This window comes from Lynx canadensis, chromosome B4 (genome assembly GCF_007474595.2).
Source record: "Lynx canadensis isolate LIC74 chromosome B4, mLynCan4.pri.v2, whole genome shotgun sequence".
Taxonomy (NCBI): Eukaryota; Metazoa; Chordata; class Mammalia; order Carnivora; family Felidae; genus Lynx; species Lynx canadensis.
In genome coordinates this window covers 130703252-130729454 of record NC_044309.1, presented here as the reverse complement: position 1 = coordinate 130729454, position 26203 = coordinate 130703252, and the positions used below count along the sequence as shown (strand labels likewise).

Sequence of the window (26203 nt, the reverse complement as noted above, 5' to 3'; positions counted from 1 at the left end):
GAGAGGGCAAGCGCTTGCCCGCTTGAGCAGGAGGCGGTCAGAGAGGGACCCTGGTGGGAACCAGGAGGGGGTGCTCCCAGGCGGTGCTCCCGCACCGAGGGCCTCGGTGGCCCCACTCTAGCCCCGGGAGGGCTCTGGGGCCGGGGGGCGGGGTTCTGTCGGCCCGCGAGCCCTCGCCCCACGCTTCACGGCCATCGCCGCCGAGCACACAGGGATTGGGACTGGGTGCGCGGCGTCCGGACAGAGCGGGTGCGCGGTGGAGGCTGGGTGGGACCGTGGCTCCGTGGGAGCCCCGGGAGAGTATCCGCCGTGTGCGGGCGGGACGCGGGCCCGCGTGGCCGCGGTGCGGGCTGCGAGCCAGGGGCGGCCGATGCGGCGCGCCGCGGGGAAGGTGTGTCGCGGCGTGGGCGGGGGGGGGGGGTGAGCGTGCGACGCCCGCCCCCGCCCCGCCCGGAGGCCGGGCAGGTGTGGGCGGGCCGCCCGGACCCCGCCGCGCCGGGGCCGGGAGCGCCGGCGGGAAACAGGAAGCGGGGGGGAGGCGCGCGGCCGGAGGGCCGGGAGGCAGGGCGTGCGGGCGGACGTGCGGGTGGCTGGCGGGCCGGACGCTCGGGCCCGGGCCGGGGCGGCGATGTGGGGGGCCCGGGCAGCCCCGGCGGCCGCGGGGACGGGGGCGTGGCCCGGGGCGCCGCGGACGCCGCCCCCCTGCGCCGGCGGAGCCGCCGCCCGAGCGCGGAGCCGGGAGCCCGAGGCGGCGGCGGCGTGCGGGGTGAGTCCCGGGGGCGCGGGGCGGGCGGGCCGGGCGGCCGGTCCCGCGGGCGACGCCCCCGAGGCGGGGATCGGCCGGCGCACCCCCGCCCGTGGGCGACCCTGCTGATCGGCCCCCTCGCGCCTCCGGCCCGCAGACCCCGAGGACGCGGCCATGCCGGGCGGGGCCGAGGCTGGCGAGGCGGAGGACGAGGCCGGGGCCGGCTCGGGGTCCGAGGCGGAGGAGGACGCTCTGTGGGAGCGGATCGAGGGCGTCCGGCACCGGCTGACCCGCGCCCTCAACCCGGCCAAGCTGACGCCGTATCTGCGCCAGTGCCGGGTCATCGACGAGCAGGACGAGGAGGAGGTGCTGAGCACCTACCGCTTCCCGTGCCGCGTCAACCGCACCGGTGAGCCGCGGGGGGCGCGTGGGGTCGGGCCTTCCCCCCCCCCCCCCCGTCCCCGCCCGGGCTGACTGTCCTCCGAGCGCGGCGCACGGAGCCTTGGAGCCGGAGGCCAGGGGGTTCTGGTGCCCCCCCATCCCGCCTCCGCCTGAACCACCATCACGACCCAGCGGATCTTTGGTGCCCAGACGGGCATCTGGGTTTTGTCTGCCTTGCAGTTGCCTCCCGCTTCCTGGGCCCGCTCTGGAGCAGGGAACTTGGATTGTGGTTGCCAGCCGCAGTCTAGATCTGGGACCTAGTGGATGGACACGGCATCTTTCTTGTGCCCTTTGATCTCTTGGGTTCTCTCTGCCCTCTCCTGCCGTGTGCCAGGCATTCCTTGGAGAGTTATTTCCCCCTAAGTGCTCGAGACCCGTCACAGCTTTGTGAGGCTGCCCTCTCCCACAGGGTTGTGTCCTTGAACCAGAGCTGGCAAAGGGATGAGGGTCTAATGGTGGCATTTCAGGCCTTGGCGGGTGGGAGAAACACAGCGTATTACTTTGCGTTTGGGGATGGAGGGGACTCCTCTGTGCCATTGAAAAGGCAGGGAGTGTTCGCTGGCCCTGTATCTGTGTGTGGGGGTGGGGTGGGGGTAGGCTGGGGGTTGGGAAGCTGGTGCAGCACAGGTACCCTGGCGGGAGGGTCCTGGCTTTCCTGGCTGTGGCAGACAGGCTCTCCCCTCCGATGTGTCGAGACAGGCCCCTGTGTGTGTCACTGACTCAAAAATCTGGGGAAATAAAAAGTCTGGGGAACGTGGGCCCCGGAGCATTGGGGAGGGAGAGGGGGAGGAAGTGGCTAGGCACTGGGGAAAGTCCTGACCTTGACCCCTGGGTATCCCCTGCCACTCCCCAGGGCGCCTGATGGACATCTTGCGCTGCCGCGGCAAGAGGGGATATGAGGCCTTTCTGGAAGCCTTGGAGTTCTACTACCCCGAGCACTTCACGCTGCTCACGGGCCAGGAACCTGCCCAGCGCTGCTCCATGATCCTCGGTGAGTGGGTCCGCGACAGGTGCTGTCGCCTCGGACACCAGTACAGAGTTTCCTTACTCCCATCCCTGTCGGGAGGCACTCTCATTATTCCCGTTGAACAGATAGGGAAACCGAGGCACGGGGCGACCTGAAGCAGCTTGCCCAAGTTGGGATTCAAATCCATTTAGTCTGAACTCAAAGCCCGAATACTTTCATTTTTTATTTTTTTGAGAGAGGCAGGGTGCGAGTGGGGAAGGGTCAGAGAGAGAGGGAGAGAGAGAGGGAGAGGGAGGGAATCCCAAGCAGGCTCTGTGCAGTCAGTGCACGGAGCCTGACACGGGACTTGAGCTCCTGAAACCATCAGATTATGACCTGAGCCGAAGTTGGATGCTTGACTGACTGAGCCACCCGGGTGCCCCCAGGAGCATCTTTTCTGTGTGCACGTTTGTGCAAACGGGTGTCTCAGGAGGAGAGGATCTGGGAAGGAAAATTTCTCAAAGACTCCTATGTATTTTAAGTGTGAAATCGATGTTCATCCCGCCACCAGTGTATGAGTGCACATTTTGCTCTACCGTCATGAATCCTGGGGATCATCTAAAAACACCTTGGCCAATTCTGATATGTCAAAAATAATACCTTATTATTTTAAACTTGTACTTCATTGAGACACGTAATTCACAGCTTACTAGTTAGTAAACCTTGGGCAAATGACTTGACCTTTCTGTGCTTCGGTGTTGTTGTCTTTATTTTATTTTATCATTTTTTTTTAACGTTTATTTATTTTTGAGACAGAGAAAAAGAGAGCATGAACAGGGGAGGGTCAGAGAGAGGGAGACACAGAATCGGAAGCAGGCTCCAGGCTCCGAGCTGTCAGCCCAGAGCCCGACGCGGGGCTCGAGCTCATGGAGTGTGAGAGCATGACCTGAGCCGAAGTCAGATGCTTAACCGACTGGGCCACCCAGGCGCCCCAGTGTTTTTGTCTTTAAAGTGGATGTAATAGCAGTACCTACCTCATAATGTTGTCATGCGGTTAACTAAATTAATTTCTTTAGCACAAAGAATGAAGCTAAATGTTAGTGGCTGTTATTGTCACCATTATGATTATTATTGCTGGTGAGTTGGGACATATTTTCCTTTGTGTATGAACCGATTTTGTTTTGGAACTTGCCTATTAATGGTTGTTCCTCATGTATTTGTTTGCTTTTTCTTATTGATTTGTAGGAGCTCTTTATATATCGTGGCTCTGAATCCTTTGCTGCGTTTGTTATGTTTTCACCTGCTCTACTTCTTACGTTTTAACTTTTTTTTTGTTATATTTGTCATGGTTGGGAGCTTAACATTTTTTTTTATATGGATTTGTCCATTTTCTCTGTTATAGCTCTTATTGATTTGTAGGAGCTCTTTATATATCGTGGCTCCCACTTCTCTGTTATATTGGTTGTACTTTCTCCCGTTCTGCTGTCTGTCTTTTAACTTCTTTGTTACATCTTTCACTGTTCAGATCTTCAACAGACTTTTGTATGGACTTGTCCAATTTCTCTTTTCCAGGTTCTAGATTCTGTACCTTCTTTAGGAAGGCCTTCTCCGCTCCAAAGTTATCAAGCTACATGCCCGAGTCTCCGCCTCGTGTTTTTGTGGTTTGGGTTCTTCTGCGCAGGCTGCCGTCCCGCTGGATTTTTATCTGCTTGCCCTGACTTTTCTCTCCCCCGTCCCTGGCAGATGAGGAGGGGCCCGAGGGCCTGACCCAGTTCCTGATGACGGAGGTGCGACGGCTGCGGGAGGCTCGCAAGAGCCAGCTGCAGCGGGAACAGCAACTGCAAGCTCGCGGTCGGATGCTGGAGGAGGAGCGGGCCGGACTGCAGCAGCGGCTGCGGGAGCAACAGCAGACACAGGAACGCTGCCAGCGGCTGCGGGAGGACTGGGAGGCGGGCAGCCTGGAGCTGCTGCGGCTCAAGGACGAGAACTACATGATCGCCATGCGCCTGGCACAGCTCAGCGAGGAGAAGAACTCAGCCGTGCTGCGCAGCCGGGACTTGCAGCTGGCGGTAGGCCCTGGGGAGGTGGGCAGGGTAGAGTGGGGAGGGGGCAACCTTTGCAAAAACAATGACGGCACTGCGGCACCCGGCGTGTGTCCCCGAGCCACCGTGTGCCAGCCGTCGGACAACGGGGCCGGTCCCTTCACCGTCCCGTGCCTCCGTTTTCCCATCTGCGTCATGGGGATGTTGGTAGCGTTTCTTTCATCGGGTCATGGTGGTGGCTGTCAACCAGGGGTGATTCTGCCCTCCCCTGGGAACGTGTGGCCGCGTCTGGAAACGTTTTTGGTTGTCGCGACTAGGAGTGTGTTAGTGGAGCCCCGGGACGCTGCTAACCAGGACGGCCCCCACACCCGAGAATTATCTAGCCCCAGATACCAGCAAGGGCCGAGGTGAAGAAGCCTTGGTTAATGACGGTTCCGTGAGTTGAAGACCCAGGGTTCTAGACGCACTGAGTGCCTGGTGCTGTTGGTGTTCCAACCCGTATCGTCATCAGTCGCTGATGGCACTAAGCGCTGCTCCGCGCCACGCAGTTTACACGCGTCGCGTCCCCCGCTGTGTGCGATTTCGTTTTGAAACATACACACTGAGGCTTGGAGCGTGGAGGCCCTTGCTCAAGGTCACAAAGCCCGGAAGCGGCACAGCCTGGCTTTGCACGGGTCCGCCTGGCACTGGGGCTGGCCTCCGGCCCCTAATGCTCTGCTTGCTGCCTGCTCCCATCCAGGTGAGAGCTCACCAGTCCCCCCTGAGCGGCGGGTGAGGGGGCTGAGAAACCAAGCCTCGCTCTCTTGCTTCCTTCCTGGGGCTTAGCGGAGGGGGTAAAGCCGGTGTTTTATTGCTTCAGGGAGTTGTCCAGAGGACTTCCTGAGTTCGTGCTCGTGGAGGATTTAACAGGTGCCAACGGCACACGGTTAGCTCTCTCCCAACAGTACCGTACGAGGTTCCCTGGGGTGGGTTCTGACTGTGTGATTTGAAGCCCCCCGATCTGTGAGCCTCAGCTGTCGCCGTGATGCTGCAGGTGGTGGCTACCCGGGGACGGAGGGTGGCAGGCGGGAGGTGCCGGTGCCTTATTGCACCAGAGCCCGTGGCCGTGCATGCTGGTGGGTGGACGTTTGGGGAGGAGAATCCTGGTCGGAGGCATCGAGGCCACAGGTTGAAAGGCAGCCAGGCCCGCTTAAGGGTGCAGGTGGCCGATGGGAGGGTGTGAGGTGAGGTGGCTGGGAGGCGGTCGTCTGAGGGTCTGCTTGGTGTTTAGCACGAGATGGGCCAGCTGAGGCCTCTGACTGTTGGCAGATTGAGGAAAGGCTGGCACTTGCAGGGCGCCCCCGGTTGCCTTATCCTGGCGGGAGGTCACGGACGAGGATGCCCTAGGAGTGGTTCGGCACCTCCAGTCTCCGGGCTCAGTCCTCAGCGTTGGCCCTGTACCAACTCCGTTACTTTTTCAGTAACTCTCTTGGGACGGGGCGGGGGGGGGGGCACGCCGCTCTTGTCTCCGTTTCTGGATGAGGAAACTGAGGCACGGAGAGGCTGGCTGGAGCATTTCCCAGGATCCGAGGAGTGAAGAGGGTGGCCTAGGCTCCCCCCACGCTTCACTGCGTCTGCTTCCTCTGACATGGATGTGGGGTTTGCTGTGAGGTTTTCCTAGAAGAAAGTTCTGCTTCTCAGAGAGGAAAGTGTGACGGCCACCGGTCCAGCAGCGTCAGGAGGGGCGTGGCCTGTGTCACCGTTGGGTTGGGTCCCTTGAAGTGGCAGACGTGTGCCTGTGACTGGGGCGGGGGGGGGGACGTCCTGTGTGTGCACAGCTGTCTGGGATCCCCTGGGGTGCGGTTGAGGGTTGGAGAAGAGGTTCAAGAGGTGCCTCCGTGTATCTGCACGTTGGCTGCAGGTGCGTGTTAGCATGGCCCCCTCGGGGGGGGGGGGCGCAGGTAATCTGCCACCTGCCAGATAGGGACTGCTTTTCCCTAGTTTAGGGGCCAGAGGGTCAGGGCTGAATTCCGATGAACAGATAAGATTTTCTTTGGACGTAGCTACCGTACATTTGCCTGAACTTTTTGGAGCTTTTCTGCCCCAGAATTAACAGAGGTATTGCAGGTGGAAACGAACAGAACAGCTGAAGGTGCCTGTCTTGGCCGCTTGGGTTGCCTCCCCCTCCCTCCCCCCTCCCGGGGCAGGTGTGTGGCGGCTGGGATTTAATACTGTGTTTTATAAGGTGCAAATTTAATGAGCTGGTATTTCTGAACAACATCAACTTAAGGACCGAACGCTATAATTTTGTGCTAAGTGAGTTTGTACACCGGGATTAAATGTATCCCTGCTTCCTGGTGCTCGGGGAGGGGGTGGGGGGCGGGAGACTCCCCAGGGCTCCGTCCTCTGAGCTCATCAGGGGCGCCTGCTGGCCGCGGGTCAGGCCGGAGGCCGCGGTGTGTGGCCGCAGTTCGCTGGAGAGGGTGTGACCACACTTGGCCCTTGGAACTAGCTGTCTTTCTCTGGCGGTTCACAAAGCGTGTTTTGTGAGGGGAAAGGAATGTGAGAGTCATGAATTTCTTTCTGAGTCCTTTGTGGAGGAGGAGTACAGCTGCTTGACCCGGCATCCAGCCCCTCATGGGGGGTGTGTGTGTGTGTGTGTGTGTGTGTGTGTGTGTCTGTGGGGGGGGCGTGGCATTGCCTGGCGCTCGGGGGGGGGGGGGGGGGGGCTGCAAGCCATTTTCCAAGCGAGGCCGGGGCACTCCCGGGGCACCAGACGTTGACACGCCTGCGCGGGGGACCAGAGGTCATCGTGCCCTTATCCCAACGGTGACTTCCTTTTGCGGCTTGCCACCTGCTGCTGCTCTTGTCACCGTCCAGACGCCTCAGACCCCACGTGGAAAGGAGCTCTGGCCAAGTGCACCGATAATCCAGCAGCTGCCCATGCAGCCCTCTCTGCCAGGCCACCACACGGCCGTCCGCCGCCCACCCCGGGCCGGCTTCTGGCTGCACACACTAAACTGGTGGCAGGTTGGGGCTCCGGGAAGACAGCCACTGTCACACCCCTGGCAGCTCTGGAGGCAGCCTCTGGTGGTTTGAAGGCCTCTACCCACCTACCGTCTTGTTGAATTCTTTTTTTTTTAATGGTTTTTTTTTTTGAACTTTTTTTAAACGTGTATTTACTTTTAAAAGAGAGAGAGAGAGAGAGACAGGGCGCGAGCATGGGCGGAGCAGAGAGGGAGACACAGAATCCGAAGCAGGCTCCAGGTTCTGAGCTGTCAGCACAGAGCCTGACGCGGGGCTCGAACCCACAACGGTGAGATCGTGATCTGAGCCGAAGTTGGGCGCTTAACCTACTGAGCCACCCAGGCGTCCCATGAATGTTTTAAATTTACTTTGAGAGGGAGAGAGAGAGAGAGCGAAGAGCACGTGTGTGCCACACACACACAGAGACACACGCGGGGCTGTGCCAGTGGGGCAGGGGCAGAGAGAGGGAGAGGGAATCCCGAGCAGGCTCCACGCTGTCAGCAGGGTCCGATGCGGGGCTCAAACTCAAGAACCGTGAGATCGTGACCTAAACTGAAATCGAGATCATGACTTAAACTGAGCCAGCCAGGTGCCTCCCCCTCCCCCCGTCTTTGTGGAGTTTTACAGTGACTTTGGGAGGTAGGATGTGGAACAGGGGGATCAAAGGGGCCCATCTTACTGGTGAGGAGATTGAGGCACTGAGAGGGGCCACGACTTGCCCAGGTCATGCTGGGATAGAGGCAGCGCCAGGCCTGGACCCCGGCTCCCCCGATTGCTGGCGTGGCCCTCCTCCTCCGTCGTGCTGGCACTGGGCTGAATTGCCTGTGCTCTGTGTCCCAGCTGTGGGGCAGACGAGCCGGATGGAGGACACCCACCGGAAAGTCCTGGCAGCAGATTCCCCGGGGACAGCCCAGCCCAGCCCCAGCTGCTCAGGGAACCCCAGAGGCACCAGGAGTCAAGAGAGCAGAGCCTCTCCCCATGGCCTTGCCGGTGGCCCCTCCCTGGGCCTTGTCCCTCCTTGGGCTGACCCATGTCTTGGGCCCCAGGTGGATCAGCTCAAGCTCAAGGTGAGCCGGCTGGAGGAGGAGTGCACCCTGTTGCGGAGGGCCAGGGGGCCGCTCCCCGGGTCCGAGGACAAGGAGAAGGACAAGGAGACAGACGGCGTGGACCTGGTCTCGGAGCTGCGCGCGGAGAACCAGCGACTGACGGCGTCGCTCCAGGAGCTCCAGGAGGGTCTGCCGCAGGTGTGAGGGGTGGCGAGGGGGAGTGGAGGGGGGGGGGGTCAGACCGCCTGCCGCTCACCCATCCTCCTGAGACCTGGAGAACGAGGATTCTAGAACCAGAGGCGGAACCCCGGCTAGCCTCTTGTCTCCAGCTCTGAGCGGAGGGCTCTCAGCGCTGGGCCCTCCCCGGGTGTTTGGGCTGGGGCCCGTGGGTGACCCCAGGAGGTCTCCGAACTCCCCGAAACGGTGCACCTGATTTTGCGTGTGAACGTTTTTCTGGGGAGAGGCCCCCAGCTTTCCTCAGACTTGTAGAGGAGCCTGTGACCCTGGAAAGATTCAGACCCCTGAGGTCTGGATGGCCCTGGGGCTGGCTTGGGTGGCCCCCGGCCAGTCAGCGGGCCTATTGCCTGGCCGGTGCTCCACACCGGAAGTGGGGGATGGGAGCCAGGACTCCCACAGGGTCGGGGTGCCCAGCTGGGGTGTGGCTCTGTGGGCTGGATCTCGGGCCCGTGGGCCACCTGCCTGGGCCAGGCTCAGCCCCCGTGAGGAACCAGTGTCAGAGGGGTGGGGCTAGGCTTTGGAAAAGGCACCCATCTGCTGCCCTGGGCGGTCTGGCCGGGGGCCGGAGCGAGAGCGAGCGGGCCTGGTTCTTGTTTAGGAATAAGATCCGGGCCAACTTGTGCAGGCACGTCCTCATTCACTTCATTTCCACCCCAGATGTTCCCTCGAGGGTGCAGGGCTGTGGGCCACACCTCCTCCACAGACTGGGAAAGGGAGGTCCAGAGAGGTCAAGGCCCGTGGCCACGGTGGCAGAGCTAGTGGGGCGGGCCTGAGGGGGCGGGGGCGAGGGCTGTGTGTCCCCCTCCCTCCTGCCACAGTCAAGGTGGGCCCTGGGCCGGAGCTTGAGGCGGCCTCTGAACTATGACCCTCAGGAGGCCAGCAGGCTGGGGGCCCCGGGCTCGGAGCGCATCCTCCTAGACATCCTGGAGCATGACTGGCGGGAGGCACAGGACAGCAGGCAGGAGCTGTGTCAGAAGCTGCACGCCGTACAGGGGGAGCTGCAGTGGGCCGAGGAGCTGCGGGACAAGGTAGCGTCTACCTCACGCCCTACCCTACCCCTGCCCGGTCCCTGCCCGGTTCCCGCTTCCTCCTTGCTCACAGACCGGCTCCTGGGGAGAGCAGGGGGGAGGGTGGGCATCACCTTCTCTGACATCTACTGTGCGCCAGGTGCCTACTGGGCTAAGAAAGGAGCACTCGTCTGTTCTCAAATTTTTTTTTTTTTTTTTTTCAACGTTCATTTATTTTTGGGGGCAGAGAGAGACAGAGCATGAACGGGGGAGGGGCAGAGAGAGAGGGAGACACAGAATCGGAAACAGGCTCCAGGCTCCGAGCCATCAGCCCAGAGCCCGACGCGGGGCTCGAACTCACGGACCGTGAGATCGTGACCTGGCTGAAGTCGGACGCTTAACCGACTGCGCCACCCAGGCGCCCCTCGTCTGTTCTCAAATATTGAGGTCATTAGCGAACAGAACAAAGGCTTCTGCTCCTGCGGAGGCTAAATCCTAGGAGGGGAGACCAACGGCAGTCTGCTCACACGATCCCGGGTCCGTTACTTCACGTAGCGGAGGGTGATAAGTGCTGTGCAGGAAGGAGAGCAGCAGGGGGAGGGGGCAGATTGCAGTTTAAATGGGGAGGCCGAGGGGCGCCTCGGTGGCTCAGTCGGTTGAGCGTCTGACTTCGGCGCAGGTCACGATCTCACAGTTTGAGGGTTCGAGCCCCGCGTCAGGCTCTGTGCTGATGGCTCAGAGCCTGGAGCCTGCTTCGGATTCTCTCTCTCTCTCTCTCTCTCTCTCTCTCTCTGCTCCTCCCCGATTCACGCTCTATCTCAAAAATAAATAAACGTTAAAAAAAAAAAAGATAAATGGGGAGGCCGAGGTTGGCTGGGAAGGTACCATTGTTATGGTCGCCCCCGTTTTACATGTTGGGCAACTGAGGCCCGGGGTGGTGAAGTCGGTCGGTGGCCCAGGCCACTCAGCCAAGGGAGGTGGGGCGCTTGTTATTGAGGCTCAGGCCTCTCTCCCTGGACCCGCCGGGCACCTGCTGGTGAGCTTGCCCGTGGGTGGGGGGGGGCCCAGGCCTGTGGTCTGAGCCGGGCACGCCCCGCCCTGCCCCCTCCCGGCCCCGCAGTACTTGCAGGAGATGGAGGACCTGAGGCTGAAGCACCGCGCGCTGCAGAAGGACTGTGATCTGTACAAGCACCGCATGGCCACTGTCCTGGCCCAGCTGGAGGAGGTGGAGAAGGAGCGCGACCAGGTGAGGGCGGCCACCGCTTCTCCCACCCGGGAGACAGGGGGAGTGGGCGGGGCCAGAACCGTAGCCGGAGACTTCCGCCCGGCCCGGAGCGCTGATTGGGTTTAGGCGGGGCGAGTGGGCCGAGGTACCGGAAGCACTCAGGCCAACCTTCCCCCCCCACCTCGCACCCCCCAACACACCTGCCTCACCCCAGCTCCTGGTCGAGGAGAGGGGGTCCCGGCACCCATCGCCTCCGGAGCCCTTGTTCCCTTCACGTCGAGGGCAAGGCCTACACAGGGCGGTGCTTGCAAATATTTGCCGGTGAAGGAAATTCACCGAAGTTGTGGCTCGCGGGCCCTGGGTGCCACGGCCTTCGCCTCCTGAGGCCACAGGGTGAGCTATTTCCTCCAGGTCACCGGCCCTCCTTGTACGGGGCTCCCCGCGCGGGGGGGGAAGGGCGGGAGGTGCTGTCCTTGCACCAAGTTCGAATCCTACTAGAGGAGTGGAAGTCTACATGTTAGAATGGGCCTCGGGGCCCCCTGCTGGGTCGGGTGAAGGTGCAGGTGACCCAGGTGGTCCGGAGGGGGGGGGGACCCCGGAATCTGCACCATCTCTGGCTCCCGCCCCTTTTGAGACATTGGGTGGCAGGTCCCGGCCATGGCCCAGCTCCCAGGGACCCTGGTCTTCCTGGTGGGGAAAAGCGCTTTGGGTGGAGTGGGCTGGGTTTGAACCCTGGTTCCCCCGGAGGCTGGCATGCTGTGAGTAAAGGCCGAGGCACACAGGACGTTTCCCAGAAGAGGCTTCCGTTGCTCTTGGGAGACAGTAAGAGCCTGGACCTGACTCTGGATCCCAGCTCTGTGCCCGCTGGCCGGGCTGTCTGTCAAATGAGGACAAAGAGCATCTCCACGGTGGAAAGCTGGTGCCAAGATTGAGTGGGCGGCCTGACATTTAGCACAGGGCCCGGCGCCCAGGAAGCGCTTGATAAACGTTAGCGGCTGGTCTTGTGCCGCCCCTGTCCGAGAGGGCAGGACGGTTGGGTCAGGGCGGCCCCTGCACCCTCCCTCTCTGGCCGCTTTCCCCAGGCCATCCAGAGCCGTGACCGGATCCAGCTGCAGTACTCACAGAGCCTCATCGAGAAGGACCAGTACCGCAAGCAGGTGCGGGGCCTGGAGGCCGAGCGCGACGAGCTGCTGACCGCGCTCACCAGCCTGGAGGGTGCCAAGGCCCTGCTGGAGGCGCAGCTGCAGCGGGTCCAGGGGGGCTCCTGCCTCAAGGTGAGCAGGGGGCAGGAGCACGAGAGTGCCGGTGGGAATGCTGGGATCCTGGCAGGAGCTCTTGGCCGGGGCTGGGAACAAGCAGGACCTGGTGGGAGACCTCAGTCTGGGGGGTGGGACCCCCTGGGATCCCTCAGCTGGGCTTGGGAAGATGCAGGTTCCAGGAGGCAATGTGTGCGTCCTGGCTGGAGCCCTCGCCCTGGGTCAAGAGCATGCTGGTCTTGGAGGGAGCTCCCGGGCAGGACGGAGAATATGCAGGCCTGGTGGAACTTTCAACTGGGGTGGGTGTGGGTCGGTGCGTCAGGGGACAGGAAAGGGTCTCCGAGTTTCTGGGGTTGCTCCTGGGGCACTAGGGATAGTTTGAAGTTAAAAAAAGAAAAGAAAAGAAAAGAAAAAAGAATGGTTTCAAGTTTGCTTTTGGACATTCTTGGAGAAGCCCGGCTGCATGAGGCCTGAAGGCCGCTCAGAGACCAGCTAGTTCAGTTCCCTCACTGTATAGTCAGAGAGGGTCAGGGGCTTGCCCAAGTTCATACAGCCAGCCAGCACCCCTTGTCAACCAGATAGGAGTCCTTGGACCTCTGTTAGGAGCTCTGCCTTTTCCTCTCTTGGGTTTGCTTGAAGATGATCCCTAGGCCAAGCATTTGATGCATGGAGCCTGGAGGAATAGAACAAAGGAAGCATGAATCTGTCATTTGTCACTTTTTAAGATCCTCAGTGGCTTTTTTGCTGTTAGGTAAAGACCAGACCCCTTATCAGGCCCTGGAGGCCTGAAGGCTGGGCCCCTTCCTACCTCTAGCCTTGTTCTCTGGGTCACAGTCTTTTAATTCCTGGACTGTGTCACAGTCCTGCCTCGGGGCCTTTGCACATACCATTCCAGCTGCCTAGACCATCCTCCCCAACTTTATCTGCTTAACACCTACTTATCGTTGAGTCCTCAGCTCAAACCACACTTTCTCCGGAGAGTGCTCTGATGCCCCCAGGCTGGGAGGGCCCTTGGGAGTGCCTTCCCCACACTAGGCACCTTCCTTCCCTGGTCTCTTGGCAGTTTGGGGTTGTTTCCTTAATCTGCCTGTGTGTTTATGGTCGGTCTCTGCTGGGCTGTGAGCTCCATGAGAGCAGGGATCCAGCCGTCTCATTCTCTGCCGGGTCCCCGGTGCTGGCCCTCGCCCTGCACCGCTCACCTCCTCCCTCCCCCTTCTGTTGCCAGGCTTGTGCCTCTTCCCATTCCCTGTGCTCCAACCTGAGCAGTACCTGGAGCCTCAGCGAGTTCCCCCCGCTGCTGGGAGGCCCGGAAGCAGCTGGGGAAGCAGCCGTCATGGGGGGATCTGAGCCCCACACCTCGGTAAGACACCTGCCCTCCCTGAGCGTGTCGGGGGTGGGGTGCGGATGCTGACAGCATTCGTGTAATGTCATTACCGACCTGTGGGTGCTTTCCAGTTCGCCGACAGGCCCACTTCTCAGGACACCGAGGCCCATGAAGGCCAAGTCCCCTACTTAAGCTCGCCCAGAGCCAGCTCCGCGCTAGGCCTGGGTGCCAGGAGCCATGGGATCCCCACTGTACTCGTGCAGAGCCCACGCCTCCACCCCGGGCCCTACTTGTCATCTGGGGAATGGGCACAAAGTAGGTGCGTTGAGGTGGGGGAGGCGGATCGGAGGTGACCCAGGCTCTGTCGTGGCGTTGGCAGGAGGAGGCCACAGATAGCGAGAAGGAGATCAATCGGCTCTCCATCCTGCCCTTCCCCCCGAGTGCCGGTTCCATCCTCCGCCGGCAGCGTGAGGAGGACCCCGCACCCCCTAAGAGGTAAGCAGGATGGGGAGACAGCAATAGAGGCTCAGGGAGATGCTGTTGCCGTTTCTGAAAGCAGCCAAATCCCAGAATCCCTAGCGCCAGCACCAGCATCGGAGCTAGGTGGGCACCTCCCCTTACCGCCTTTAAATGGCCGGGGCTCCGGGGACCCGGGTCCGCAGAGTCATGGCCATGACCCAGGTCGGGGGCGGGGGGGGGGGTGATGAAGTCACAGTCTGGTATGGGAGCAGACGTGGGAGCCACGAATGACAGAGGCAGAAAGCAGGGGTGAGATGAGGGGTGAGAAGTCCAGGGAGGCTTCCAGGAGGGGGTGGCATTCAGGGCCAGGGCACTCTAGGGGGAGGGGCGTGGGGCAGAGGTCGGACCGTTAGCTTCTCGCCCTGTGAGTTTAGGGGAGCTGGTTGGCCCAAGTGCCCGGTGCCTGGGACCCCTGCCTTGGCTGTAGCCTACCTGTGCTTGGGGGCGGCAGGACCTCTTGGTGGCCAGGCGGCAGGGGAGGAGGGACGGGGGCAGAATGCCCCCTGTGCCTCAGCTCCTGCCTCCCCTGCCCTCCTCCCCCCAGGTCCTTCAGCAGTATGTCGGACATCACAGGTAATGGCCCTCAGGGACTCCGTGGGGAGGGCTCATTGCCGGGGTGGCTTTTTAGCCCACCTGAGGTCTGTGCTGCCTGCTCTGCCCTTGCCTGCACCCCCCTTCCTGAGGCCCCCCACCCCGTGCCCTGACCGGGCAGGGCGGCTGTGCCCCGGAGGCCCCTGGGGAGTTGGGCCACGCCGCTCACCCGTTGCCCCGGCCTGCTCCTCTCTCCTGGGCCTGGCTTCACTGTACCGGCTCCTCAGTCCCGGCCCTCCCTCCAGCCCCTCCCAGGGAACCGAAGGGTCACCTTGGCCCCGGCCCAGCCCCGAGCCCAGTGGGTGCAGTGTGTTCCTGGGGTGTCAAACCTGCCAAGGTCCTGGGAAGGCCCTGGGCTCGAGCACCTCGCCCCCTTCTCACGGGCCCCGGCTTGGCCTGGTTGCTTGGTCTGGAGCCCCGGAACCTCCTTCTTTCTTCCCACCCAGGGAGTGTGACGCTTAAGCCCTGGTCTCCTGGTCTCTCCTCGTCCTCGTCCTCTGATAGCGTGTGGCCTTTTGGGAAGTCGGATGGCCTCCTGGCCAGAGGCTGTGGTCTGGATCTCCTCAACAGGTACTGCGGCTGCCTGGGGTGGTAGAGCTGGGCCAGGCGGGGCTGGGTGGGGGTGGTGTCAGACCGCTGGAGCAGGGCGAGGGGGTGGGAGGGAGCAGTAGCTCAGCTTTAGCCTCAGGCAACCATAGAATGTTCGGGCGTTTAGACACCTGGCATTCAAATCCCGTCACTGCTGCTTATCGTCTGGGTGACGGGCTGGTCACTTCCCCTCTCGGCGCCTCCGTATTTCCTCATCTGCTGAAGGTGGTCAGTGATCTCTTCTGCGTGGGGGTGTTTGGGGGTTCAGGACTCGTGTCAGTAAAGCACCCTGCTTTGCCAGCTGTTAAGTAGGTGCTCAGTAAATGGTAGTTGTTACTCGTACCCCCCCCCCCTGCTTGTTGTCCTCCCGGCGCTGAGCCCCCAGCAGGACCGAGCCTCCCTGCAAGGCTTCGCGCTGTGGGTGGGGTGGGAGCCCCGCCGCCGGGCTGGCCACAGGCCCGTGACAGGAGTCGTGAAGCAGACGGGCCCAGCATGCGTTGAGGTTCTGTCAGTGTTCGGTGACGAGTGACCTCCCCGGTCAGGCTCGCGGGTGGGTCCCAGGAGGGCGGGCGATAGATGAGTTGAGAATGTGCACTTCGAACTCCAGATAGGGAGGGCAGCTGGGTGAGTGGGGAAGAGCAGAGGGCAGAGGCTGTCCAGGGATGGCCCGGAGCTTGGCGGTGACTGGAGCCGGAGGGGGAGGGGGCCAGGGCGGGCTTCATGAGTCAGGCTGGCCGTGTGAGTCAGGCGGGAGAGTGTGGACTTCGGCTTGTGCCCGCTGGGAAATACAGCAAGATGTGGCTATGGCTAAACGCGAGGCCGGCTGCTGGCTGCCTCACGGTGTTCTCTCCGTCCTGGGAGGTGGGTGTTATGATTATATCCCTGTTTTATAGAGGAGAAAGCTGAGGCTCAGAGAGGTTGAGCGACTTGCCTGAGGTCACACAGCTGGAAAGTGCCAGGGCTAAGACCCACAGTGACCTCAGCAGGTTTGCGTTTGGGGAAGGGGCCTGGGGAGCACTGAATGTCGACAGCCGCAACGCGGGGGTGCTGGATACAGAGGGCAGGTCACCCGAGAAATAGGGGCAGAGCAGGACCAGGGGCCTGAAGCAGCTTGACCAGGCCCAGGTCCAGGCCCCTGCCCCCACTCTAGCCCTCCGGCAGCGGGGCCAGCACGACATTGTTTCTCCCTGTGCAGGACGTGCTTCTAGGGGAAGGGGTGGAGGCGCCTCCCTTCCTGCCTGCCTCGGCCCTTCCTCCAGCTCGGTTCAGCCTGCAGCAGGGGTCCTGGCTGCTGTCCAGGGGGCACCGGAGCAGGAGGTTCTGGCCCAGTCCCTGCCCCCCCCTCCGTGTGATCATGGGGCCACCTCTGCAGTTCCTGGGCAGGAGGGAGCTGGAGGGAGGACACACACTGGGGCGGGGGCAGGGACGGGGGACTGAGACAGCAAGATGTGGACAGATGCGGTGTGGGGGTAGGGAGAGCCTGGCTGGTGCGTGGGGTGGTGCCTGCGTGCGTCCTGGGGCAGTGTCCCCGCACAGAGCACAGTGGGAAAGAACATGACACTGGAGCCCTGTCACTTGCTACAGAGGGGCTTGGGGCAGGTCACTAAATTCCCCAGGGCCTCGGTTTCCTGCTCTGTAAAATGGGGTTGTCACGGGCTTCGGGTGTTCCCCTTAGGGTGTTTTGAACAGTGCCCGGCTCAGAGTGAGTGGCAGTGTTAGCTCTTTGCTGTTTTTATCGCTGCTGTTGCTTAGGTTCCCCGAGTAGCCCGGCAAGGCTGGTGTTTTTAGCCTCATGATGCAGATGACCAGAAGGAGGCCCAGGGAGAGTCGGGAATTTGTCCCAAGGCCACTGGGTGGTGGAGTTGGGGATTCCGATGGACCTTCCTTCTGGCTAAGCTGCTTTCAGCTCCTGCTCGTGGTGCGACCTCACCGTGCGCTGGGCCTTTGCAGCGGTCTGGCCTCCCCTGCCCTTCTGGGCTCCTAGGGCCTTGGGGCAGGGCAGGGGTTGCTGGGGCGGGCTGAGGGCTGGACGGACAGACGGACAGGTGGGAGAGATAGTGAGGAAGGGCCAGAGAATGCAAGTGGGGCGCTGAGGGGCGAGTGCTGGGTGAGGGTCACTAGGGGAGGGTCAGTGCGAGTCTCCCTGGCAGGGCCTGCCCCCCGGTCACTCAGACTGTGTTGCTAGAGACCCAGGAGTCCAGAGATTGGACTGCCCCCCACCCCCCTTGGCCTTGTGTTCCTCTCTTTTCCCTCATCCACTTGTCTGCTGAGGCCTGGTGCTGAGAGGGACCCAACTGGACCTGGCCCCAACTGGACCTGGGAGCTGCCAGGCAGGCTCTCCCCCCTTCCCCAGGGGGACTCTGGAGGCCCAGAGAAGCCACTGGGTTCCTCAGGAAGGTGGGCAAGGGTGTCCTGAAGGAGGCGGTGCCTGAGCCAGGTTGGCAGGGAGAGCCTGAAAACTTGGGGTGAATGGCGGGGCTGGGGGTGGGGCTGGTGTGCCAGGGCAGGGGGTAGGGGGCAGGGGGCCGATCAGCTGGTACCAGGAAGGGCTGAGTGCAGGCTGCCTGGTGGGCTGCCTCCTGGGGGAGCCCTGATGCTTGGTTGTCTGTGGCTTCGAAACAGGTGGGGGAACTGCCGGCCACGGAGAGGTGACTTTTCTGAGTCACCCCTGGTAACAGTAGCTGTGTAACCTCTCTTGGGCACCTAGTTAACGTGGCACGGTTCTAAGAGCGTCCCACGCTTAATTCCCTGAGTCGTACGTACGATGAGGGAGGCGGAGGCCGATGGGGCTCTTGAGGACCACAGGCTACGCAGCCAGGCCGTCTGGCCCCGGAGTCCCTGCAAGTGCCACTTTTCTCAGAGACCCCTGACCGTACCCCACCTGACAGAAACTCAGGACACGCGCCCGGAACAAAAGGATCACGAGACGAGAGTTGGGTTTACTTGAGGGGAGGCTGGTGTGCGTTTTCTGTTCTGTTCCGATAAAACACTGCGCTGGCCGTGACCTTGTGAATTTCACAACCCTCTTAGGGGCCAGGCCTGCAGTTGGAGGTTTCCTGGAGGCCTCTGGTCTCCACCTCCACCTGCATCATCTTTACGTTGGTCCGACCCTCACACCCACGGTGGGAGACAGTGTCCTCATTGTCCTGGCTTTATGGATGTGGTGACAGAATCAAGCGGCCAGCTCGCTCGTCCACATCTAGGGCACAGTTAAGGCTGGGGTCTGGAGTGGGACTGTGTTTCTCCAGCCAGGGGGCAGCATGGCCAGGCCCAGCTTCGGGCCACCCATCTCTGCCCTGGCCCATCAACGCAACCTGGACCTTCCCCGGGCCGGGGGAGCCTACGAAGGTAGGCTGGCACCCGTGTCCCGTCACAGCCCCGTGGGCGTGGCTGTTTGTTTTGACTGAGAGGGTGGAAGCCGAGAAAGGCTCCTGGGGCCAAAGATTCCCCCCCTCCACATGCGCGCAGACGGTGTTGAAGTCCTTATAGCCTTGCCCACCCTGGGCGGACAGCAGGGGGCAGTGTGGCTGCGTGGGCAGCAGTTGCCAGGGTGGGTGGGGAGGCGGGCGATGGTGGGGGACGCTTGGGCTTCTCCCCTGCGGACTCTGGCCTCCTCTCTTCCCTAATCCTCCGGCCAGGGGGGCTCACAGAAGGGAATTTCAGGTGGCTGTGTCTGCGCCGGCCGCAGGGCCTCACAGGTTCTCATCCAGGGACAGGAAGAACCCCGCCACGATGGGGATCTGGGTGACTCTTTGTCTTAACTGTCAGTGGTTTCCACTGCCCACAAGAGGAAGGCGAGACGCCTTCCTTGTGTGCCCTCCACAGGCTGGCTCCAGCTTGCCTTTTCTGGGAGCTGTTTCCCATGATGTTCAATTAGCTAATTAGGGCAAAGCGCTTAGCATGGTTTCTGGCACACGGGGAGCACTCGGTAAGCATTTGCTGCCGCTGTTATTACTGTTGTTATTAAATCCTTCCGCACATCCTGTATTCTGTCCTCCACACCTCTGCCCCTGCCAGCCCTTCAGCCTGGAGCACCACCTTCTTCTCTGTCTATTCCTGAAGCGCCTCTATTCGTCACCGCCGGGTAGCCCCGCTGCCTCTTCCTCTGGGAAGCCGCACCCCTCGGTGCTCCCACGGCCGCCTGTAGCCATCTCTGGTCTGTGTTGTGTCCTAACGGTGACCTTCCCCGCTAAACTGTGAGCATAACGAGCTTTTATTTGTCATCTGCCATGTGCCGGACGCTGTGTTTGGGGCTGGGGACCCAGAGCTGAGCACGACGGTGGGCTGGTCCTGAGGGTGTTCTTTCTGGGCAAGCGCAGAGGGTGCGATCCTGCAGGAAGCTTCGCCTCAACCTCGTGCAGGGGTCGGGGAGGGAGAGGTTGCTTTGGAACTGAGCTTTGAAGGATGAGCAGAATCTGCCAGGCAGAAGAGAGGGGGAAGGGCATTCCAGGCGGCAGGCACAGCGGGTGCAATGGCCCTGGGGTGAGTTGGGGGGGGGGTTGGTGAGAGTCATGGCTCGGTTGGGGAATTGCTGTGGTTCTCCTGGGAATGTCGCACTGAGTCGAAATACTGACTGAACTCTAATTCCTGGTTCCCTTCTCTCTTCCCAGGTCTCTGGCCATCCGAGTGTCTTGCCGGAGCCCCCCGGGGGGGCCTGAGCCCCAGGACAAGGGCCCAGACGGCCTGTCATTCCTTGGGGACAGCTGGTCTGGGGCCGTGGTGCGGAGGGTGCTCTCTGGGCCAGGGTCTGCCAGGGGGGAGCCGAGAGAGGTGAGGACCCCCCCCCCCCCCGCCCCGTCCCTCTGAGTTGGGGGTGGAGCCAATGCATTAGCTGGGGCTGGATGCCCTCTGATTGGCGGGTCTAGGTCACTGGGCGGAGTTTCTGGGGGTTGACCCAAAGCAGAGGCAGGCTCAGAGATGACACCCAGGCTGGCCTGCCTCAGCCAGCAGTAAACTAAATCTGACTGGGCAGCGGCTGGACGGATCCCCACCCTTAAGCATGGAAAAGAACAGACACCCTGGGTGAGGATGATGCCTGTTGATGGGGGAAGGATCTGATTGGCTAGGTGCCCTGTGAGGTGGGGTATCTGAATTACCGGGATATGTCACCACCACCCCAGTCTCCCTTCAGCCCCAGGGCTGCGGTGGCCTGGGAAGCTTACTTCCTTCCTTCCCTGCCTGCCTGGGTTTCTTTCCCAGCCAAGGGCAGAGGCTGCTGGCCTGGAGGGGGCAGGCCTGGAAGGTGAGGCCCAGCAGAGAACCTTGCTCTGGAGCCAGGCGTCCACACTCCCCTTCCTGATGGACTTCAAGGGTAAGTCTGGCCAAGGGCCGAGGAACTGGGGACTCCCGGGTCCCAGAAGGTCAGAGCTGAGAGCCCACAAAAGCGCTTGTCCAGCCCGTGGTGCAGGTGGGGCAACCGAGGCCTGGCTGCGGCCTGGCTGTCAGCAGTGCCCTTCCCTCGCCCACTGTTCGCCCTTGCTGGCTGTCCTTTGTTTCCTCCGTAAGGAGCTTACCATGACAGGAGTCCAGAGACCCGGGTTCAAGGCCTGGTTCTGTTCCTAGTGGGCTTGGTAGCCTCGGGCAGGTCCCTGTCCTCTCTGGGCCTCAGACTCTCACTTTAAGAGGGGGGAGGTAGGGTTCTGGCAGCTGAGGCCTTGAAAGGGGCGTGATGGAGCCCGAGGCCGATCCCTGACTTACTTAATCCTCCTCTTGCCTTCCCTCCTGCCCCCGCCCTGCCCACGTCCAGCCTGTCAGTCGTTCCACGAGGCCCTAGATGCCTGGACAAAGGGGCTGAGCACTGAGCCCTTCTATATTCGAGCCAACCTCACCCTGCCCGAGCGTGCAGACCCTCATGCCCTGTGTGTGAAAGCCCAGGAGATCCTGCGGCTGGTGGACCCGGCATACAAGCGGCGGCAGGAGTGGTTCTGCACACGGGTTGACCCCCTTACGCTGCGGGACCTGGACCGGGGCACTGTGCCCAATTACCAGAGGTGACGCGGAACCGGGAGTCTGGGGGCGGGTCCCGCAGGGAGCCAGGACCAGGATAGGAGGCTTTTCCCCTCCCCCTGCAGTCCCTCACTATCCTCCGGGACAGGATAAGGGGGCTGGAGGAGAGGAGGTGAGGGGCTCCCTTTCTCCCTACAAATGCACCATGTGACCCCACCCCACCCCCATCCCTACCCCGCAGAGCCCAGCAGCTCCTAGAAGTTCAGGAGAAAGGGCTGCTCTCCAGCCGGCACCGAGGGCCCCGAAGTAATGTAAGCAATGCTGGGCGGGCTGGCAAGGGTCCGGGGAGAGGGCCTGCCAAGGGTGGGGTCCAAAGGGGGAGAGGCCAGGTTCCGTTGTCTGACAGCCCTGGGGGAGGAGAGGAGGGAGGCTCCCACCCCGCTCCTTCACCTGGACACGGTTGATCATCTCCTACGTGCCCAGCAGACAGGACAACGGCAGGGCTCACTGTCCAGGGTAGTTGAGAGGATTAAACGAGGCAGCTCAGGAGCAGGCCTGGCCACGGCCAGCACTTGACAGAATGGCAGTCACACCCCCTCTTCCAATCCCTGGGTAGGGGCTGGGCCGGGTGAGCCTCCCCCGGCCGCCCTACACACGGGCAAAGTGAGGCTCAGAGAAGTGAAATCACTCAGAAGGCCAGAGGGGCTGAGAACTTGGGCTCTGGAGCCAGACTGCCTGGGGTGGAATCCCAGCTCTGCCACGAGCCAGCCCGCCCGCCGCGCCACCTCGGACAAGCACCTGACCCTCCCTTGAGGCTCTGTTTCCTCATCTGTAAAACTGGGGAAGTTACGTTGCCTGCCTCGTGGGTAGAAGGCTTCAGTGAGTTCGTGACATCTGGGGCTCAGTGTCTGTCACGTTCCCTGCTGGCCGCTGGTGTCATCGGTGCTGTCATTTGTCGGTGCTGGTTTTTTTTTTTTTTTCGTACCCAGGGTCACGTTGCTAATTCATTGGAAGAGGTTCCAAAGGTTACCTCTCAGGCGACATTAGGTCGCTCTGGTCTCTGGGCCTCAGGTTCCCCATCTGTAGACCTAAGGCCCCTCTAGCTCTAACTGGCTCCCACAGGCTTGCTTCCCTGGGCCCATAGGGATGGTTACCCTCAGCTGCCTGGGGAGAGGGGGGCTGTGCTGGGCCGGGTGGGGGCAGGAGAAAGCCTGGCGGGGAGGGGGCCTCTCGGGCTGACCCAGGGGGCAGCCGGGCCCCCTCTGCCGGGGTGGGGGGGGTCCCATTCATCTCCTCCCCGCTGAGGGTGGGATGCAGGCTGGGCCCTCAGGTGCTCCTCTCTCCGTGCCCCCCTCTCCCCCCCCAGCTGAAGAAGCGAGCCCTGGACCAACTCCGGCTGGTGAAGCCCAAGCACGTGGGAGGTTCTGCCGGAGATTGTCCGGAGCAGCTGCTGATGGAACCCTGCTCAGGTGAGCACACAGCTGCAGAGGCACGTCCCGTGCTGGTGTCTGGGAGGGTGCACGTCTGGGTGTCCTTTGGCCCTGGCGGTCCATTCTGCCTGCAAGAGCCCGTTGAAGGGCTTCCGGTGGGGAGCAGGGCATCCGGGGCCTGAGACACGGGCTCCCCCTGGTGGGAGATGGGCCACCGGGGTTGAGGGAGCCAGTTGGGGGGAGGCACCGGTGTGCGAGTGTGACCGTGGGGGTGTAGGACCCCGGGGCTCACGCGGGCCCGGGTCTGTTCTTGTCTGGCGGAGCAGTTGTAGTGGTGTTTCTCACGTGTGTGTGCCGGCCGGTGCCAGTGAGATCCCCGAGCGGGTGTCTGGAAGGCAGTAGGGGGGAGGCCTTGGGTCAGATCGGGGAGGAGGGGTTGGCGGAGCCCGGAGGAGGGAGTCGCAGGTCCGAGGGGCAAGAAGACGGTGGTGAGGGAAGACTTCCCGGAAGGGAAGTTGCCTGAGGTGGGGTTTTCGGGGATGAAGAGGAGTTCGTTCCCGGCACAAGGCACAGCTGTGCAAAGGCACAGAGGTATGGCTGTGTGTGACGCGCGTGCAGAACACCGAGTACAGCAAGTGTGAGCCAGACGCCAGGTCTGTCACAGAGTGTGCTTGGTCCAGGGGACACAGTGGTACCTCCCCTTGGAGCATATGGCCCCAGGGGGGGGGTCAGGGGGAGGCAGCTGCCCGCCAGTCAGATCATCGTACCCGTAAACATAATTTTGAAGCGTGACACGTGTAATAGAGGAGAGCTGGGTGCCTTGGAGCGCACGCCAGAGGCCCTGCACATCTGGGGACCAGGGAAGGTGTAACCTGGGCTCTGAGGGGAGCGTGGGGTCTAACTGGGCCATAGCTGCCGGGGTGGGGCTCTGGCCTCCCCGAGTCACGCAGAGGCCCTGTGGTTGGAGGCAGTCGGTCCGTGTGCTGGGGCACGTGACTCGCTGCCCCTCTAGGCTCTGGCAGGGCTGGGTCACCCACGTGGGGGATGCGCCCTCTTTCCTGAGGGTCGCGGGAGGTCACTGGCACGTTGAAAGCAGGGCACTTCCGGGATCTGACTGTAGGTTTAAAGCCTCTGTCTGGCTGTTGAGAGGAGAAGGACCTGGAGTTGGGGTTGGGCAAAGGTGAGGCGGGCGGGGGATTGGGGCCAAGGCTCCTGCAGGGGGCTGCTGTGTGTGTGTGTGCGTGTGTGTGTGTGTGTGTGTGTGTGTGTGTGTGTGTGTACATGTGTGCATGTGCACAAAGGAACAGCAGCAGGTCTTAGGGGGAAAAAAGGGGGGGGACTTGAGAAGAGCGGATGGGGTTTTGAGGCTCGAGGGGCTGGCCACCCTAGGACGGAGGAGCTGGGGCCCTGCCTGCACCCTCACCTCCTCTGCCCCCCGCCCTGCCGTAGAGCCAGAGCGGAGCCTCAAACCCTACAGCCTGGTGCGGCCGCTGCTGGTGTCCGCCCTGCGGCCTGTGGTGCTCTTGCCTGAGTGCCTGGCGCCCCGGCTCATCCGCAACCTGCTAGACCTGCCCAGCTCCCGGCTGGACTTCCAAGTGTGCCCGGCGGGTGAGCCTGGGTGCCCGGGGAGGGGAGGGCCGGGCGGCACCCACGGGCGGCCGGGCCCACGGGGCCCTTCACCCCTGCCTCTCGCCGCTCTGCAGAAAGCCTCTCTGGGGAGGAACAGTGCTCGTCCTCAGCACCGGGAGCCCCCAAGGCCCAGCCTGCCGCCCCGGGGCTGGGCAGCAGGATCCGCACCATCCAGGAGTCTGTCGGGAAGGTAGGTGCTGGGGCGGCGGGGAGCTGCCCCTCTGGGGGAGAGAGCTGGTCTGAGTGTGGGCCTGAGCCGCTCTCTCACAGAGCCGCTCTCTCGCAGAGCCGCTGGGCGAGTCCCGTCCCTTCCACGGGCCTGTCTCCTCCCCTGTGGATGGGGGGCTGGGGCGGTGGAACGCGGGTCCCCTTTGAGGTGTTGGGCTGGTACACCTCACCTGTCCGTCCCGTCCCAGACTCGCTGCTACCTTGGGGGCCGGCTGGGGGCTGTCAGACATGGGAGTGCTGGTGGGGTCCGCTCCGTCCCGTCCATGGCGAGGCTGAGGTCCAGAGCGGGCACGTGACTTGTGTCCCCAGGTCTCCCACCTTCCCCTGGGGTACTTTCCTCGTTGCCAGGGCCCTTCTGGTGGGGGACACGGGAGCCTGTAGGGGGCTGTGCCTGGAGAGCCTAGTGGGGGCAGGGAGGTCAGCGTCTCTGGGCTGAGAGTGAAATGTCGCCTCCGTGTCCTGAGAAGAAGCACTGCCTGTTGGAGCTGGGCGCACGGGGCGTGCGGGAGCTGGTCCAGAACGAGATCTACCCCATTGTCATCCACGTGGAGGTGACGGAGAAGAACGTCCGGGACGTCAGGTGAGGGAGGGTGGGGCCAGCGTTTCCTCCTCCTTGAGGAGGTCCCTGTCTCTCCGCCTCCGTCCGCCTCGGTGTCTGTCCCCACCTCTGACCGCCGCCTGTCCCCTCTGCCGGCAGGGGTCTGCTGGGCCGGCCGGGCACCCGGGACTCGGAGCTGCTTCGGCAGTGCCGCAGCTCGGAGCAGGCGCTCTGGGAGCTGCCCTGCTCCTGGGTGCGGGTGCCGGCCCACGCGTGGGGCCACTCGGAGGAGCTAGCCAAGGTCGTGCGCGGCCGCATCCTGCAGGAGCAGGCCCGCCTCGTGTGGGTGGAGCAGGGCAGCGGCAGCAGCATCGGCGGGAGCAGCGAGGCCTGAGGGGCCCCTCCGGATGCCCGCTGCCTCCTGGCCCGCTTCAGAAGCCGTCGGCGGCGGGGACCCCGGTGTCCGCGGTGGAGCTGGGGCCCCGGCCCATCCCGAGCCCTCCTAGACCCTCGGACCCTCGCACGCGGGCTCTCACCCGAGTGGATCTGTGGGAGCCCTCAAGGCGGAGCCCCCCCCCCCCGCCCCCGTACTCGCTGCTCTGGGCCTCCCGAGTGCCCCCGTGTCCCCGCGATTCCGCCCGCGTCCGCGTCCTCAGCCTCTCCCTCACCCGGAGCTTCTGAGCTCTCACTCCGCACAGGTTTACACGCCCAGGTTCTCAACGGCAGGCACCTGAGGACTCCTGGGTTCTCAGCCAGTTCTGCTCAAGGAGCCCCGAGCTCGTCCCGCGTGCCCCTGCCCGCCGCCAGCCCCCCCCTCCTCCGCCCCTCTCGCGTTTCTGCTGTGTACTTCCACGTGTGGGCGCCGCGGCGTCCCCGGCCCTCCGTGCCCCTCGCGTCTTCCCGTCACACGTGTGTCTGTGGTTCTCTCCCGTGTAAATGCCCCACCCCACCCCGTGACACTTGGGCACTGACACTCCTGTGCTCCTGGGGAGCACACCGAGGACCGTGTTCTCACAGCGCCAGCTCCCCGCGGTGACTCACCTCTCAGAGGCACACGGGTGGGGAGAAGGGCCGCTGCTCTGTCACCAGAATGTATGGCTCGTTGAGTTCTGAACGGGCCTTTTTCACTCAGAAGCTGCACATGACGTAACATTAAACGGTTTGTCATAGAAGCTGGTGGCCTTTTGCTTGCTTGCCTCCCTGGCCCTGGGGCCCCCTCTCCACGCTCCCGACTTGTCCCCACCCCCCGATCAGGCTGATAACCACCTCTCAGGCCCCTGCTTGCCCACGGGGAGGGTCAGATTTCGTTCCTGACTCATCCCAGAGCCGCCCGCCATCTGTGCTGGCATCACCTTACCTGCCCCCGAATGACCGGAGAAGGGCCCCACAGACGGGCCATCTCCATGCTCAGCCCTGCCCGTGTCTGATCATCAAAGGAGGGTCCCCTGGAGAGGGGACA

General features: G+C 62.6%; 1 protein-coding gene across 1 annotated transcript; it reads left to right on the top strand.

Annotated features, from left to right (window-relative positions):
- The first annotated feature begins 919 nt into the window (after positions 1-919).
- CARD10 (caspase recruitment domain family member 10) lies at positions 920-25916 on the top strand. The gene is made up of 20 exons (XM_030320560.1): positions 920-1154; positions 2040-2177; positions 3876-4201; positions 8227-8424; positions 9336-9491; positions 10591-10716; positions 11778-11969; positions 13177-13311; positions 13655-13770; positions 14339-14367; positions 14832-14955; positions 19584-19743; positions 20173-20284; positions 20720-20963; positions 21161-21230; positions 22286-22388; positions 23799-23957; positions 24053-24168; positions 24674-24786; positions 24904-25916. Exons 1-20 carry the CDS (start codon positions 920-922, stop codon positions 25136-25138), a joined length of 3087 nt encoding a protein of 1028 aa, XP_030176420.1. The 3' UTR covers positions 25139-25916.
- Positions 25917-26203: the final 287 nt, after the last annotated feature.